The 16774-nt window shown below is 46.7% G+C and overlaps 1 protein-coding gene and 1 long non-coding RNA gene across 2 annotated transcripts in view; one reads left to right on the top strand and one right to left on the bottom strand.

Annotated features, from left to right (window-relative positions):
- Positions 1 to 16774, bottom strand: part of LOC138967312 (uncharacterized) — a 534423-nt gene that overhangs the window by 391063 nt on the left and 126586 nt on the right. The gene's annotated exons all lie outside the window — the stretch shown is intronic.
- Positions 1 to 16774, top strand: part of LOC138967301 (uncharacterized) — an 88943-nt gene that overhangs the window by 54423 nt on the left and 17746 nt on the right. Inside the window, exons 23-33 of the mRNA XM_070339832.1 lie at positions 570 to 785; positions 1302 to 2276; positions 3278 to 3453; positions 4039 to 4327; positions 5196 to 7430; positions 8593 to 9054; positions 10947 to 11129; positions 11689 to 11883; positions 12434 to 12772; positions 13495 to 13684; positions 14750 to 14934. Of these exons, the coding sequence (XP_070195933.1) occupies positions 570 to 785; positions 1302 to 2276; positions 3278 to 3453; positions 4039 to 4327; positions 5196 to 7430; positions 8593 to 9054; positions 10947 to 11129; positions 11689 to 11883; positions 12434 to 12772; positions 13495 to 13684; positions 14750 to 14934 (5445 nt within the window). The remainder of the gene's footprint in view (positions 1 to 569; positions 786 to 1301; positions 2277 to 3277; positions 3454 to 4038; positions 4328 to 5195; positions 7431 to 8592; positions 9055 to 10946; positions 11130 to 11688; positions 11884 to 12433; positions 12773 to 13494; positions 13685 to 14749; positions 14935 to 16774) is intronic.

Raw genomic sequence — 16774 nt, 5'->3', positions numbered from 1 at the left:
GGGAAAGGAAAGTAAGAGAAAGACAGGGGGTCGAATAGGGGAGGAGATATAGGGATGGTGGGGTGGTAAAGGCAAAGAAGGGAGGGGGTAAGATAGATAGAGAAGGGAGTGGGTAGGATGGAGAAGAGAGAAAGAGGAAGAAACTGTAAAGAGAGAAGGGTGGAGGATGAGAGGAAGAGGGTGGGGGAGGGATGGTAAAGAGGGAGAGGGGGGGGATTGAAAAGAGACAAAGAGAGGGAGACGGGATGGGAAAGAGAGAGAGGGGAGTAATGGTAGACACAAAGAGGGGAGAGGGACAGGGAAGAGAGAGCGAGAGAGAGAGAGAGAAAGGGGGAGAGAGAGAGAGAAAAGGTGGTGGTATGGAAGAGAGTCTTAACGAAGAAGTTAGATCCTTAGTCGACTTAAAAGGTATGCACAGAAACATGAAATAAAGATATCCACAAACATAAATTGGAAGCACTCCCCATCTAGGGCCGTGGTTTTGAACATACGATTGCTGATATTTCCTGGAAATGAACAAACAGTGACATAAAAGTTATTAAACCAGAGTGAATGTGTGTTTGTCGCAGGACATGGAGTACCAGGTGAAGGGCAAACACGTGCACACCAAGAAGAGCGTGGAGGATTACTTCACGCTGCGTTACGCCAAGGGAAAGAGTGTGGACGCCCATCTCCTGCTGGACCAAGGCAAGAAGAAGCGGTCAGCAACCTTTGACCTGTCCTACCCGGCTGGCCAGTCCCACGCGGCAAGAGACATCAAGATCAACGCTGACCTGTTGGAAAAGGTGAGGGGATTGGAAATTGTCTGTTTAGGTATGTGTGTGTGGGGGGGGGAGGGACGGGGGGTAAGTTTTTGTGTGTGTGTGTGTGTGTGTGTGTGTGTGTGTGTGTGTGTGTGTGTGTGTGTGTGTGTGTGTGTGTGTGTGTGTGTGTGTGTGTGTGAGTGTGGTTTGGCACGTACCCACACTTTGCGTGCTAAAAATGTGTGCTGTATTTGAAATAAGCAAAATGCATGCATTCCAAATTTAGAAGGACAAGAATTTAAAAGAAAAATTGTTGGTGCCCAATTCACGGAATTTCCGAATATATGGAATTGGCAACATGTTTGCCCATTTCGCGTAATCGGCAAAACGCTGCCTATTTCGACGTTTTCGCGAAATGAGCAAGTTTTAGAAGCCTTTATGCATTTTCGGCAAAACGCTGCCGATTCCGTAAATTCGGCAATTCTGTGAATTGGACTTGACATACAGATGAAGAAGCAAAGAACGGGGTAAGCTAACGTTGCTGTTTCTCTCCCGCAGAGTTCCGCACACCACGTCTTCTCAGCGATGACCTCACTGAAGAAGGGGGAGAAGAACTCGCTCGTCGTGTCCTTCAGGCGACCCACAGCAACGTCCGTGGACATCTCCGGTGAGATGGGGCTCCACGACCGCCTGCCCATCAAGCTGGACATCTCCGGCAACGTCGCGCTGCGCAACATGAGGGGTCAAGGTCAGCTGACCGCGGAGGGTAAGACCTACAGCGTGAACTACACCTCGGACATTCAGGAGAACCAGTACGCCAAGATCACACTGGACGCCATCCACCCGGAGAGGAGGCTCAAAGGTTTACTGGAAGGGGGCAAGGACACGGAGGAGGGGGTCAAGCGTGCCAAGGTCGAGGTCATGTGGGATGCTGACGACGACCCCAGCCAGAAGGCGGGCGTTACCCTGGAAATAGCGGACAAGGTCGCCCCAGGGGACGTCAACATCGGAGGCATGGTGGAAGTCTTCACGCCCGTCACAGAGTACAAGCAGCTGAAGGCCGAGCTCAGGTTTGAAAACTCGCGCAGAAGAACCCTCACCCTCGCTGAAACAGTGCTAGGAGACAAGCAAAAGGAGTATTCAGCCAAGTTCCTGCTGAAACGCCCGGTTACCAAGAACTCCTTCAACACTCAGGCATGGATCAAGACGCCGTACCGCATACTGCGACACGCTGAGCTGGCAGCGAAGCACACCGTTGACCCTTCAAGCAGCCTGTCAACCTCACTGAAGGGCAAGTACAACAGCGACTTCGTGGACATGGGGTTGTCTGGAGGCAGCAACAGCGACATCATAACGCGCCTTCTGGAGGGGTCTGCATTCTTCAAGTCCAGCATCCCAGGGGGAGAGAACTTCCGCCTGTCCTTCAACCACAGGGACGCCAATGGTGGCTACTCCACGCAGACTGTGATGAACGCTAACGGCGACCAGTACTCCGCTGACATGGAGGCTGACTTCACAAAGGTCCACTGGCAGGTAAAGGGCAGGGCTGGGTATTAATAATCATCAGTGCTTCAGTCGCTCTCTAATAACATATTCTACATGACTAGTCATTAAGAGTCAAAAACAAGAAAGGTAAGTTGTTGGAGAGTTTGTTATTGACAATACAATACGTTATATTCTCAGATATTTCAACCCAGCGGTCTTTTAAGTGCACAACAACCTACCTTTCTTGTTTTTTCATTCAAAACTTTGGAACGTTGGCAGTCTCTTTGTTTTTGGATTTAATCCTTAAGAGGCGAATTTAGTATTAGCCTGCAGGACATGCATATGCGTTATTATGAGTCGCTCTCTCCTTTTGAAAGTTCAAAGCAGTCATAACTTGTACTTTAACAACAGGGCTGGAGGCAGATAGGTAAATGGTGATGGAAACAATCTCCCAGGGGATCTTTTTGGTGGTTGTAATTAGGAGGTGGTCATTATCAAAAGATTGTCACCAGGGTAGGTTTGATTGCACTAAGGGGTATGCAACTGGTATGTATCTTCAACAAAAGGGACAGTATTATGCTTGCTTTAACAACTTCATAATGGTATACTAATTGCTGGTAGATCGGGGGGCTTGACAGTGAATAAAGAAAAGGGAAACGAAAAAAGAAAGGAAGGAAAACAAGAAACTGATTTGAACAATAGTTCACAAGGTTGCCCATGTGTGCAGGTTCCCCAAATTTAATCAGTTTTCATTTCGTTATTTCAGTAAATCAAGAAATAAGTTAAGGCAGGTCGTGTACGTTTCTCTGTGCATACTGCTTTGTGAAATTATGCTGCTGTTCTGTGCTGTTTTTTCTTGTTCTTTTCGTTTTCCTTTGCATGTTTTTGTTTGTGGTCCCGATCAAGCCTCCGTAGGTGAAAATTTGACTTTGTTTTTTGTGTGTGCTGTCCTTGTATTGGTGAGTACAGATTTCTTTTGTTTTCAACTCTGTTCATCTCACCCACAGCAATGTTGTTGTTTAGATCATGCCGGTGTGTTTTGTGTTAAGGTCTCCACGAGCGGGACGGTCACAATTCGGACTCCCCAGCTGACCACTCCGGCCAAGGTCATTTGGTCCCATTCTAACAACCTGCACCAGCTCACCTCCTCTGTGACCTTGAACTTTGAGAACAACAAAGAGGTGCAGTTTGAAGTGGGCGGCAAGGCAAACATCGTCGCTAACATGTAAGTACTGATGATGATGATGATGATGATGACGATGATGATGATGATGACGATGATGATGATGACGACGACGATGATGATGATGACGACGATGATGATGATGATGATGATGATGATGATGATGATGATGATGATGATGATGATGATGATCACAGTCGTTACAAACATAGTCCTTTGAATCACCAATTCTGATAACTGACTTACTTAATTCTCAATTGCTCTTCAACTCTTCAACTGCTTCATTTGAGCTTTTGCTGGTACTATTGCTGTTGTTGCTATTACCGTTACTGCTGCTGCTGCCATTGCTGTTGTTATTGTTGTCGTTGCTGTGGCTAATGTTGTTGTTATTGCTGTTGCTGTTGTTACTGTTATTGCCGATGTTGCTCCTGCAGATGTTGCTGCTGCTGATGTTGCTGCTGCTGTTGTTAATGGTGTTGTTGATACTGTTGTTGTTGTTGCTTTCCTTCCACTTTTACTCAACTGATTCATCTTTTCTAAAGAGCACGTCTGTCTCTGTATTCGCTTTCATAATAAATTATAGTTACTCTCTTTTCTTGTCAATTTGTCATGTCCACGTCTTCCTAGATACGATGGCAGTATGAAGCTCCGTGGTCCGTGGAAGGAGAACCGGGCAGAGCATGTGTCACAACTTGAGTTCCACTACGAGGAAACGCAGCGCAAGGGATACGACTTCTCAACGCGACTGGAGCTAGACCAGGACAGCTACGTCCTCAAACACTCTAGGAAACGCAACTCAGGCGCCTATGAAACGAGCATCAGCCTGGCCATGAGCCGGTTCCCCGAGTACAGTTTTCTCCACACGTGCACCTTGCGTGTCGAAGACTTCCCTTACCTGATGTCTGTGGAACTTCAGGTATGTGACGGAGATGGGGGGTGGGGGGGGAGGTGAACCTTATCGCTTACATGACAAGAAGTTTACCGTTAAATTGTTTATCCAGCTTTCATGATTTAAGTAGTTTTAAGAAAAAAAAGTAAACAAGTTTGGTATGTTAGTGGGACGTTTAATTTAAGGCAAAAACAAAACGTCACTTTTTTTGTAAAATAAAAAGTGTTGTTAAGACCTTCTTAGTTCCCCACTAAAAAAAAAAAAATTCCAAGACTTAAACTGCGGGGTTTTAAAACGGAGAGCGTCTGAAAATGGAGGTAAATTTACAGAGGCTATGAACAGAAAATCAGAAAAATCAAGGTCTTATGGAAGAAGAAGAAGACTCAGAGGGTCTCTAAAGGAGGCTGGTTGGTTGCTTATTATTTTTGGGGCCCGGGTAGCTCAGGTGGTAGAGCACTGGACTTGTGATCGAATGGTCGCTGGTTCGAATCCGGGACGGGACGGACACAGGTCAACTTTATGTGCAGACCCAGAGACGGTATCCATCTCCCACCCCCGTGTCACCACAGTGGCACGTAAAAGACCTCGGTCATTCTGCCATAAGTGCAGATGGCTGATACCACCTAAACACGCATACACTTGTGTATCTCATCTAAAGTCGGGTTAAAACCCGGAAACATGCCCCTAATGGCTTTGCCGTGAGGGCGTAAAACTTGAATTTCTCCCCGCTTATTATTTTGTATCGTCTCAGCTGATATTGCTATTGGAGACCGATGCTAGTTTGTTTCCTTTCTCAGTTCATATGGCAAGCTCCATGCTAAAAACTATTTTACAATCAGGTCTATCACTGTAAAACGAAAATGGGGTTTCAATTGTATCTTCGCTACCGCTGCAGGTTGCCGAGGAGCCGATGCTGACGGTGGACGTGGAGGTCGAGAATCCCCGCACCGACGTGTACCGCTCCAACAGCAGAGTGGCCGTGTTCCTCGAGGGCTCCATAGAGACAGTAGCCATCAAGGCCAGGCACGAAAAGAACCGCAGGAACCAGTGGGTCACCAAGGGCGACCTGGAGTACGACCTCGGTCACTCTGTGTCCTTCCAAAACGTGCTGGATTACCAGGGCGACAAAAAGATGCTTAAGCTCACGGTCGACACTCCGTACGATGAGATGAGAAGCCTCGCGTTTGAGTACTCTCACTCAGGGAACGTGTTGAAAGATTTCACGGTGACATCCAGTCTGTCGGTGGCCCCTCAGTTTGACACTGTTACAGCCAAGCTGAGCTACGCTAACCGCAACGTGTTTGAAGGCAGCTTAAGAGTAGAAACGCCGTTTGAAGAGCTGCGCTACCTGGGAGTGAATGGGAAGAGTAACAAGAAAGGCAGCAAGCGTCACTCCTCACTTACAGTAGACTACTCTCCCAACCAAGTCTACAAACTGGACACTGTGTATACCCTTAACTTTCCGGATGACGTCGATGTCTCGGTCAACCTAACCACGCCCCTCAAAGAACTGCCGTCGCTCTACACGGAGTTTGGATTCCAAGGCACGGGAGAAGAGGTGAAAGGAAAGTTCAAGCTAATCGGCCCTGTCACTAACTTTCAGGAGGTCTCGACAAACTTTGGTCACCGCCGCACCGCCTCGTCTGTGTCCACGCAGCTGGACGCTGTGACGTCACCAGGGAAATCCTGGTCTGGCCGCGCCAACCTCGACTGGAACAACGAGGTCCAAGGCACAGTCAGCATCACCAACAGTGAACCCGGACCCCAGCCCTTTGAGCTGTCCATCACCCACCAGGGTCACACGTGGAACGACTTTCACACCAAGGCCGGCTTCAAGATGAACGGCGACAGACTGGAGTCAGAGCTTGGTTACTCCGACAAGGACGGCCACAGCGTTGTTTTCATGCTCGCTACGCCTGACCCTGACCTAGACTACTTCAAGACCACCTTCTTCAAGCGTCTGACCGAGTCCAACTTTGAGATGAACTACACTGCTCAGTACGGTGAGCAAGCCAAGCCGTTCGAATTTGGATTGAATGCTGACTACCCAGATTGCAGTATGGGCTTCTCTACTGAAGTCAGAACGCCACACTCGGAAAACTTAGCGATAGAATTTGGTCTGGGTCGTTGCAGCGGCGCAGAGATGAAGCTGCTTGGAATGTATGGTTCCAATAATAAAATCGACACTCTTCTGAAGTACAAGATTGAAGACAAGCTGTACGACATGGCCGCTGAGTTTGAGTACATCGTCCACGGCTCAGGTCGCAACGTAGGACTGGCGTTCAAACGGGAAGGATCGTTGGAGGATCTCAGGTGCCAAGCAACAGCCAAGTACATGGGCAAGCAAGTGAGTGTCGACACGCAATACAGAGACGCCGACAAGAAGACGGGCAGGGTGGACGTTCGCACAAACTTCCAGGGCTATAGAGAACTGGCCGCTTCCTTTGACCACAGCGGAGACTCCACGGCCTTCAACACTGACCTCTACCTCAAGGTCAAGGACGACAAGGAAGCCAAGGCAACCATTGACTTCACGCGCAACAAGTGGAAGCGTGCGACCATGACAACGACCTTCAACCTTCCCCTCGAGGAGTACGAAAACAACAAACTGACCTACAAACATAACTACCGCAAGAACAAGCTATCAGCCGACGCCAGTCTCACGCTAGGCCTTGCCTACCCAATCACAGGAGAACTCGAGTTCGTCGACAACTCCAGGCTGACCGTGTCAGTCACAGGGCCGTACAAAGACTTTGAATCTTTCACCGCGACTGGAACCTTCGACGAGACAGACTTGCGCCTTGACGGCGACTCGACTTTGCGGGTGTTGAGCCAGCCAACACCGATCACGTCAAGCTACATGGTGAGAGCGGGGATCTGGCCGGTGATGGTCAATGTGAAAGCCCAGACGCCGTACGACGGCTGGAGAAACGTGGAGTTTAGTACCACCCACGACGGCGGCATCACCGACTTCACCACTAGTAACACATTGACGGCGGATGCTGTTGGCACCATCACCAGCGAGACGGTTTGGACGTACACGTCACCCTTCATCTTTGACGGCAAGTGGACGTTGTCCAGTACTCTGGAGGGTGCGGAAGACCTGAAGTTGTTCGTGAAGAACAGCAAGGTGAGAAGTTTTTGACATCATTAGACAAACACAGAACCCCTCTCTTTGTCTGTCTCTGTGTCTGTCTGTTTCTTTCTGTCTCTCTCTGCCTGTGTCTCCTGCGTCTCACTTTTTCCTCTTTTCTCTCCCTCTCTCTGTCTCTGTCTCTCTCTTTGTCTCTCTCCCCATCTCTCTCCCCATCTCTATGTCTTTCTGTCTCTCCTCCCCTCTGTCTCTCTCTTTCTTTCTCTCTGTGTCTCTCTCTCTGCTTTTCTCTCTCTCTCTCTCTCTCTCTCTCTCTCTCTCTCTCTCTCTCTCTCTCTCTCTCTCACACTGCCTATTTGTCTTGAGCATAAAACAAACACAGACAGCTTCAAAAAAAATTATATGTCGCACATAATGCAACTAAACATGTGCTGAATGGTTCATCAATTCATTTAAAATGTATGTGCATGTTAAACAAAGTTATAATAATATGTAGATCTAAATCAAGTTATGTTAAAAATTGACACTTTTTATCATTGGAAATTGTACTTAAAATGCAGTATGACAATTTATTTTTAAATTTGTATCTGTATTATACAGTTATAATGAGTCAAGTTTGATGTGATAGTTCTTTGATTATATTGTTTTCTGTTCTTGTTGACCCCATATTAGGGCGAGGGCTGGATGTAAAAAAGCAATATTCTTGCTTATCTATTACCCTCGATAATATTAATACAGATTTTGTCTTGTCTTGTCTTGTCTCTCTCTTTCTCTCACACTCTCTCTCCCTCTCTCTGTCTATCTCTCTTACGCTCTCTCTCTCTGTCTCTCTCTCTCTCTCTCTCTCTCTCTCTCTCTCTCTCTCTCTCTCTCTCTCTCTCTCTCTCTCTCTCTCTCTCTCTCTCTCTCTCTCTCTCTTTCTCCATCTGTCTCTCTCTGTCTCTCTCTATGTATTTTTGTCCTCAAAATTAGTTTTTCTTGCATTGATTACTGGTTGTTTCTCATTTTTCCATTTTTTTGGTGGTCTATTGGTTGACTGTAATAACCTGTCTGTCATGTGTTAACGGTATTCCTATTATTGTACAAGTGTTTTGGAGACACCACTCGAAGCCGTTGTTGTTTTCACACTTACAAATGCCAGCTTTACGACCATTTAAACAGAAACAAAATAGTGTTCAATATTCTTCTTTTTCTAAAGGTTGGCAGTGAGCACAGCGCACGCATCATCCTGGGCTGGGAGCTGCTCAAGGAACTCGTCCTGGAGACGACACTGCAGATCGGAGACGACTACTCCGACGACACGCGCTACAGAGGAAGCGTTGCCATGACGACTCCATTCCCAGACGCCTCTCAGGTCAGCCTAGCCTTCGACCACAGTCACAACGACCGGAAGATTCAGGACGCGGTTGTCACCAAGTTCAACGACCAGACCTACCTGGACGCCGACTTCTCCTACACGGTTGACGACCGTCGGGTGGGCACCCTGGAGTTCAGGGAGCCTCGGCCCATGGCGTTCCTGATCGGAGGCAGACACACGGCCACCAGCACGGAGGGAGAGCTGATGCTCAACTGGGACAAGCGAGTCCCCGAGATGAACGTGCATCTGTCTGGTGACTACACCGACCGCACCGACAGCCTGGGCACCGACAAGACCATGAAGGTCAGTTTACTGTGTCGTGCTAGAAAACATAATTTCGGTTAGAGGCACTGCTGCAGACTGAGAAGTGGGTATTTGAGAAAGCCGCAGAGTTTAAGGTACCCCTCTCCTAATACGAAGTCGTCGCAGACAAATATTAACCATGGTAATATATAGAGGTTCCACGTAGAGTACGAGTGGATATAAAAAAAATAATGGTCGAAGCTAGCGGATCATGAAAAATGCGAGCTTTCTTCAGTTTGTCAAAGAAAAACGGTGTTTTTGTGCCACAGTTTGATCGAGCCCTAATCACTCTGCCAGTCTACCTGCGCCGGTAAGTGATTATAATGCGCGGCTGTATAGTTCTGTGAAAATCATTCAATTCTGTGAACACTTCATGGCAGTATATTTTTTGTTGGGGGGGGGGGGGGGGGAATAAAATCAAGTGCACAGTTATGTTTTTATTTTGCTGTGGTGGTAAAGGCAGATACTTTTGTTTTCACGTTCATGTTCTCTTTTTTTATTGAAATGTTTCGAAAATTATGTCATTAACATTCGCCTTCTGGCTCATGTAGATATCAATTTTTTCGACTTGTGTATCTATATATATATACGGCTTGTGTCTGTCTGTCTGTCTGTCTGTCTGTCTGTCTGTCTGTCTGTCCGCGATGCACGGCCAAAGTTCTCGATGGATCTGCTTCAAATTTGGTGGGCATATTCAGGTAGACCCCATAGTCATACACAACCTGGTCGATGAGAATTTTGAACACGTGCTCTCGGCGCGCAGCGCTGAACCGATTTTGGTTTTTCTGTAGATCCACAACATCCATTCCCAGTAACTCTTCCTTATCTTCTCCAGTGTTTTGCGCGTTTATCTCTCTTCCTTCGTGTGGCATCAATCCATATTCCCGTTACTATTTTTAGAATGTCACTGCACGTTACTATTTTTAGAAGGTCACTGCACTGTCCAGAACGCTTTCCTTGCACCCGTAAGTTGTTCTCACTGTAAAAGTGCAAAGGTCGAATCCATTTATAGCCACGCGAAAAATACACTGATATAGATATACATATATATATACGGCTTCTCTGTGTGTGTGTGTGTGTGTGTGTGTGTGTGTGTGTGTGTGTGTGTGTGTGTGTGTGTGTGTGTGTGTGTGTGTGTGTGTGTGTGTGTGTGTGTGTGGGCAACACCTGTGGATTGTAGAGTTCTGTTTGTGATGTGGTCTGGCGGCTTTGGTATGTCTGTATGTTCGGGCATTCCTTTGAAAAGCCATAACTGTCATTATAGGGCTTAGAAATAAGCTCTAAAATTATCAATCCCGTTTCAGTGGACTTCGCCTTCAAAGGTGATTGTGGTGTTTCGGCACTCGGTTGCATTTGGCGTCGTCGACAGGGAAGGGACTCGACATGAAAATAATGTTCAGGCCACTGAATCATTTTCGTGCTCTTCCCATTCCACCAACCTGGGAGGGACCTAAGCTTGGCGGGTCCATGGTTGGGAACTTTGGGGACAAAGTTCATTCAAAGGGGGTCGAGTGTGACAGGGAGACTACCGTCGCCCTTCACAGCAGACTCTGCAGAGTTGTTCACCTTAGAAGTTGTGAGCTATTTATAGCTAGCTCGCCAGGCAACACCTGTGGATTGTAGAGTTCTGTTTGTGATGGGGTCTGGCGGCTTTTGTCTCTCTGTATGTTCTTGCCTTCCTTTGTGTGGGCACAAACTGGTGGGTGAAAATGTTCAACACGTGCTCTAAGACGGCGAACCGCCACGCTGTCTGTCTCTGTCTCGCGATTCACCCGGCGAAGCCGGGTATACCTCTAGTATATATATATATATATATATATTACCATTTGCTAACAGTCAGCAATAACTCATAATATCATTAACAGCAATAACTCATGATATCATTACCACAGATGTGGGTGGTGCACCCTGCCCGTACCATGGGTGTGGAATACCTGGTGAAGAAGGCAGCCAAAGAATTCCAGACAGACTTCCTGCTGACGTGGAACAAGGCCAATGGTCAGACTCTGTCCTACATCGTCAACTGGACTGACCGCAGCTCACGATACAGCTCGGCCTACGATGCTATGGTCAAGGTGAGAGTAACACGTTTATTTGTTATATATGTTTGGTGTGCGTCTCCTCTGCATATCGGGGATCATGCCTGTTGTTTTGTAAACCAGTATTTGATAGCAGTTACCACCACACGTCCAATGGAGGAACAAACCCTGATTAATTGCTAACAGAAACAGTGAAACTGAGGTTAATTGCACAGTGCTATCCTTTGCTTGACAAATAACAAAGTAAATGAAGACGAAGGCTACACACATGTGAGGCAAACATGTCTAGAATTGTGACCCGTACCAGTAGAAAGGAAAGGTTGACAGGGTTTTTTATGGGACCTTAACATAAGCCAGTGGAATACTGGACATTTCTGGTTGACTGAAACACTATACTTTGCCATCATCATCATCATCATCATCATCATCATCATCATCATCATCATCATCATCATCATCATCATCACCACCACCAACACCACCACCACCACCGCAACCACCAACGCAACCAACATCATCATCATCATCATCAGTAGTAAGCAGCAGCAGCAACATCATCGTTTTCATACTGACCATGTGAACTGTGTTTGTTCAGGTGGGTGTCCCAATGAGGAGTGTCCAGGTAGAAGGTATGTACAGCAACACTGGACGCGCCCAGGCGGCCGAGGGGTCACTCATGTGGGACGCTGACCACGACAAGAACATGAAGGTCGGGGTCAAGGGTCAACTGGACAAGCGGGGCAAGGCCAACAAGGTGCAGCTCGGCCTTGACCTTCCCTTCGCTGACAAGGTGAGTGCAACACTGGAAGATAGTGAAGAACTCACGTGTCGAACAAACAAACCACATATAAACGAATATTGATTTCCCTTCTTAGAGCCATGTGACATCAGAGGCCGACTGAAAAACATATTTGGTCAGCTAGCAGAGACTCCAATAGAATCCATTGTTTGTTTGTGTTCAATCATAAAAACAGAAAAAAGAATTCTAACTGAAATTGATCGATTCACAAACGTTATTTGTATTTTTGACCTAACTATGATATGTTACACAGATCTCGACAATCATTGTTCGCCTGGACCGATTGCTAACGCGGGGACGGACCACAATAACTGTCTCGATCTGTGTCAAATTTCATATTTTGTTCAAAAATATAAATCGCGTTTAGTGTAGGAAAAAAGACCTTTTGCATTTATAAAAACGTGCCACACTGACTGTTTCACACATATGTGAATTTGAAGGAAACGTGTGCTTCTCTTTGTGTGTATAAAACAGTTCTGTCAAGGTTTCAGCTCGTCCTTTGATCGGCGTTTGATTGGCCTGTCTGTGTATCTTGTTCCAGGAGTTCTCCCTGACAACAGAAGCAGCAGTCAACTCGGGCAACACGATCCTTGATTCCAGGACAGAGTTCTCCTACTCCGTGGATCCCAGAAAACTTCTCGTCTTCACCACACGTGTGGACGACCTGTCCTACGGCACCAGCGCTACCAACTACAGTCTGGAGTTTGGCGTCATTCACCCCATGACTGACGTCAACATCCAGATGACGTCACACGTAGGAGACTCGCAGACCCTGAGTTCCATGGGGAGCCGCGTGGTGTACCTGACGTCACAGCGCGAGAAGAAGATGGTGGAGATCCGTGGACAGATCGACAAGCTGAGAAGACTGATGGGTGTTGAAGTAAGTACCTGCATGAAGAGTTGGCAGCACAGTAATGCAAGTAACCCCTTAAAAAATGTTCATGGAAGACTGGAAGCTGTCTTGAAGCTTTGTAGGCCTAACTTGTCTGCCTTTTTGACGGGCGCAATGGCATAAAGAAGAAGACACCTGTCTCTCATGCGGAAGGTCGCGTGTTCGAATCCTGGCCGGCCGCGCCTGGTGGGCTAAGGTTGGAGATTTTGTCCGATCTCCCAGGTCAACGTATGTGCAGACCTGCTATTGCCTTATCTCCCTTCAAGTTTGTGTGTACACGCAAGCACAAGACCAAGTGCGCACGGAAAAGATTCTGTAATCCATGTCAGAATTCAGTGATTTAAAGAAACACGAAAATACCGAGCATGCTTACCCTAAAATCGGTGTATGGCTGTCTAAATGGTGGGGTAAATACGGTCATATAACTTAAAAGAAGAAGTCTGCCTTTTCACCAAGAATTAAGAGTGTGTATCGTTGCTGGTAAGGTTCAATTCGAACTCAAACGCAGCTCATGCTGATAAGGAATTAAGCTTCCATGCACACTACAGAAACCTCAAAGGCGAACATCCGTCTCCAGAAAACCAAGTCTTGTAAAAGTCGAAAGACACAGACCTAAATTAAGCATTGCCAGCACGAGATCTAGAGCTACATCTGCCTTGCGCCGATGTTGACCGTTTAACTAAAACTGTATCCATGTGATCCTCTTGCAGCTGAGGTCCCCTGTGAAGAACGTGGCCTTGGAAGGACAGCTGACTCCTTCTATGGATGAAGAGCGGTCAGGTGACACCAACTACAACGTCCGATTGACTACCACAGAGGACGGAGAAAAGACCAAGGTCACCGACATCTTCGTCAACCCAAAGACAAAGACGTTTGAGCTGACTTACCGATATGACAAAGGTAGGACCTGTTGTGATGAGTATTGCTCTCTCTGTCTCTCTCTCTGTCTCTCTCTGTCTCTCTCTGTCTCTGTCTCTCTCTGTATCTCTGTCTCTGTCTCTGTCTCTCTCTCTCTCTCTCTCTCTCTCTCTCTCTCTCTCTCTCTCTCTCTCTCTCTCACATACAGACACACACATTATATCTTCTGTCTTGGTTTCAACCTGTGAACAAGATTCTTTGCACAATGGCAAGAGTGGGATTATCATATGCAAAATAGTGATAGATTTGCTGTTTATCGGACATTTTGTACTGTACATGACATTAAACCCTATCTTTTGTCGAATATGGATAGGCATTTAAAGTTTATTATGACCAGGTTTCGATTCGGCATTTCAGAAATTGCAGTGCATGCTTACCGATATAGAAAACATAATGCCGATGATTTGATGTGTCCTCTTTGTAAACAAAACCAAGAAGATGAAGTCCATTTTGTTTTGTGTTGTCCATACTATAACAAATTAAGAGAAAATTTGATCCCATTTAAATATTATAAGAACCCAAGCATTTTCCGACTCAGCTTGCTTTTAGCATCACCTCAAGAAACTGTTGCCCGAAATGTATCCCTGTATTTGTATAAAGCCTTTAAATTAAGAGATGTTGTAACCTCCTAGTTAAATGCCGTGTAATGTATGTGTTGTGCGATTATTATTTTGTACCTTGTTTGTGTGCACCTGTTGAGTTTAATTTATATGCAATGTGAACCGTTTGTTCACACCCCTTCATAAGGGGCTATGGCCTATTGAATAAACTATCTGCGTCTGCGTCTGCGTCTCTCTCTCTCTCTCTCTCTCTCTCTCTCTCTCTCTCTCTCTCTCTCTCTCTCTCTCTCTCTCTCTCTCTCTCTCTCTTTTCATTTCTCTTCATTTCTCTTCATTTCTCTTCATTTCTCTATCTCTCAGGCGGGGTGCAGTGGGGGTGTCAGTGTTTAACAAAGATGCAAACAAATTGTTAGTTTTTCTTCTTCGATAGTTCTTCTTCATTTCTGTAGGCCTACATATTACCCTCGTCTTAATCATTCAATTCCAGCCCAGCCCAAGAACACCCTGAACCTGTTTGGCGTGCTGATGGGCGACAACGTGCTGCAGACAGAGGTGTACCGCATGCAGGAAGGTCAGCGGGTCAGTGAGGCGCTCATGACACTGCGTCTCAACTCGTCGCACGTGCTACACACACGCCTCAACTGGCGACCCAGCATGCTCAACGACCTGCAGGTAAGCTGTTGATTATCACTGTGCTTTTGGTATTCATGTAGAGTATAGGCAGTACTCCTCTTTGATTCTGTTATCATTGAATAGATATACCCCGAAAATGAGTTCACACCAAAGATGTGTATATAGGGCCAAAACTCACTGCTGTTTGAATGGCTTTGCCTCCAAAGGCAATTCAAGTGTTTTGAACCCTAAGTTAAACTGCCACTGATGCTATGCATGCAGCAATACCTATTTCCTACCCCTCTTTCTTTTAAAAAAATCTTTTTCCATCACTATTTTTATTTCTTTATAATATTACTAGATGAATGCCGGGTGGATCGCGAGACAGAGTATGCAGCGTGGCGGTTCGCCGGCTTAGAGCACGTGTTGAAAATGTTCATCGACCAGTTTGTGCCCGGGGTCCACCTGAATATATGCCCACCAAATTTGATGCAGATCCGTCGAGAACTTTGGCAGTGCATCGCGAACAGACAGACACACAAATACACACACAGACAGTAGTCGTACCTACCATCTACTGTAGAGCTTCTGGGTAGACACAGAAATACCGACAAAGCTCCTGACTATTAATGGTTGCAATGAATATTTACGATGGGAGGGGTAGTATTAGTGGCAATATTTTGAAGATGGGAGGGATTTTGTACACGAATCAGGGCCGGACCAAGTTCGTTTGAGGGGGGGGGGGGGGGGGGGGGTTCCAACTGAAGGCAGGGGTCCAAAGTCCACATTTTTTTTTCTCTGAGAGGTACATTGGATGGCCAGGGGGGGGGGGGTTCAGGAACCCCCCCCCCCCCCCGCCCCAGATCCGGCCCTGCGAATTGCAATACTTAGATGTACTACCTGTGCAGAAAAGCGCTGCTTAGATTCGTAGATTCGTTTTCGTTGTGTGGCGGAAGTCTTCTTCTTCTTCTTCGTCGTTCACTAGATGGAGATGCCAATCGCCCGCACGAAAGCAGCTGTCCTCTGTAGGTCCTCCAGGCCGGTGGCGGAATTGAAAGAAGTGAAGAAGTAGAGCCGAAAAAAAAGTGTTTAGTTTCGTAATTCGTATCGCGAAACAGACGGTTCACCGCGCCGCGCTTAGAGCACGTGTTGAAAATTTTCATCGACCAGTTTGAATGACTCGCAAGAGAGTACAATGCCGGTGGTGGTTGGTAAGCCATGTTGTTGCTGAAAGAGAAAAGGGCACAGTGTTGAAAAGTGGTTTGATCTTTTTTAAGACAGACACAGAACATGGGGAAAGGTGGTTTATTTTTTCTGTCTTTGGTATGCTAACGTAGATTCTATACCCCTTTGATTTTCAACTATCGGTAATAGGGATAATGAAGGATCTGAACCAACATTGAAAACTCGGCAGGTTTCAAGTAGAAGGGAAGCTACTGCTTCAGCAACCTAACGTTGTTGAATTGTGTAGATTGTTTCCCTTGGCACAGAAGCCGTATCCGCGGTTCACCGCGCCACCGCGCCGCGCCGCCCAGAGCACGTGTTGAAAATTTTCATCGACCAGTTTGTGCCCGGGGTCCATCTGAATACACCTACCAAATTTGAAGCAGAACCATTGAGAACTTTGGCCGTGCATCGCGAACACACACACACACACACACACACACACACACACACACACACACACACAAACACACACACACATACACACACACACAGAAGCCCTATATAGATATAGATTTTCAAAAGAAATCCGGGGTTTCCCGTATCACATGCCCCTAATGGTTTTGCCGTGAGGGCGTTAAACATAAATGTCCTCCTCTTGGCAGCAATACCTGAGCACTCGGCTATCGCTGCATAGCTACGCAAGCAGCAACTCCGAGGTAGCAGCACAGGTAAT

Source organism: Littorina saxatilis, linkage group LG5 (assembly GCF_037325665.1).
Source record: "Littorina saxatilis isolate snail1 linkage group LG5, US_GU_Lsax_2.0, whole genome shotgun sequence".
NCBI lineage: Eukaryota > Metazoa > Mollusca > Gastropoda > Littorinimorpha > Littorinidae > Littorina > Littorina saxatilis.
The sequence above is the reverse complement of the archived record's forward strand: the minus strand, read 5'-3'. Positions and strand labels throughout refer to the sequence as shown.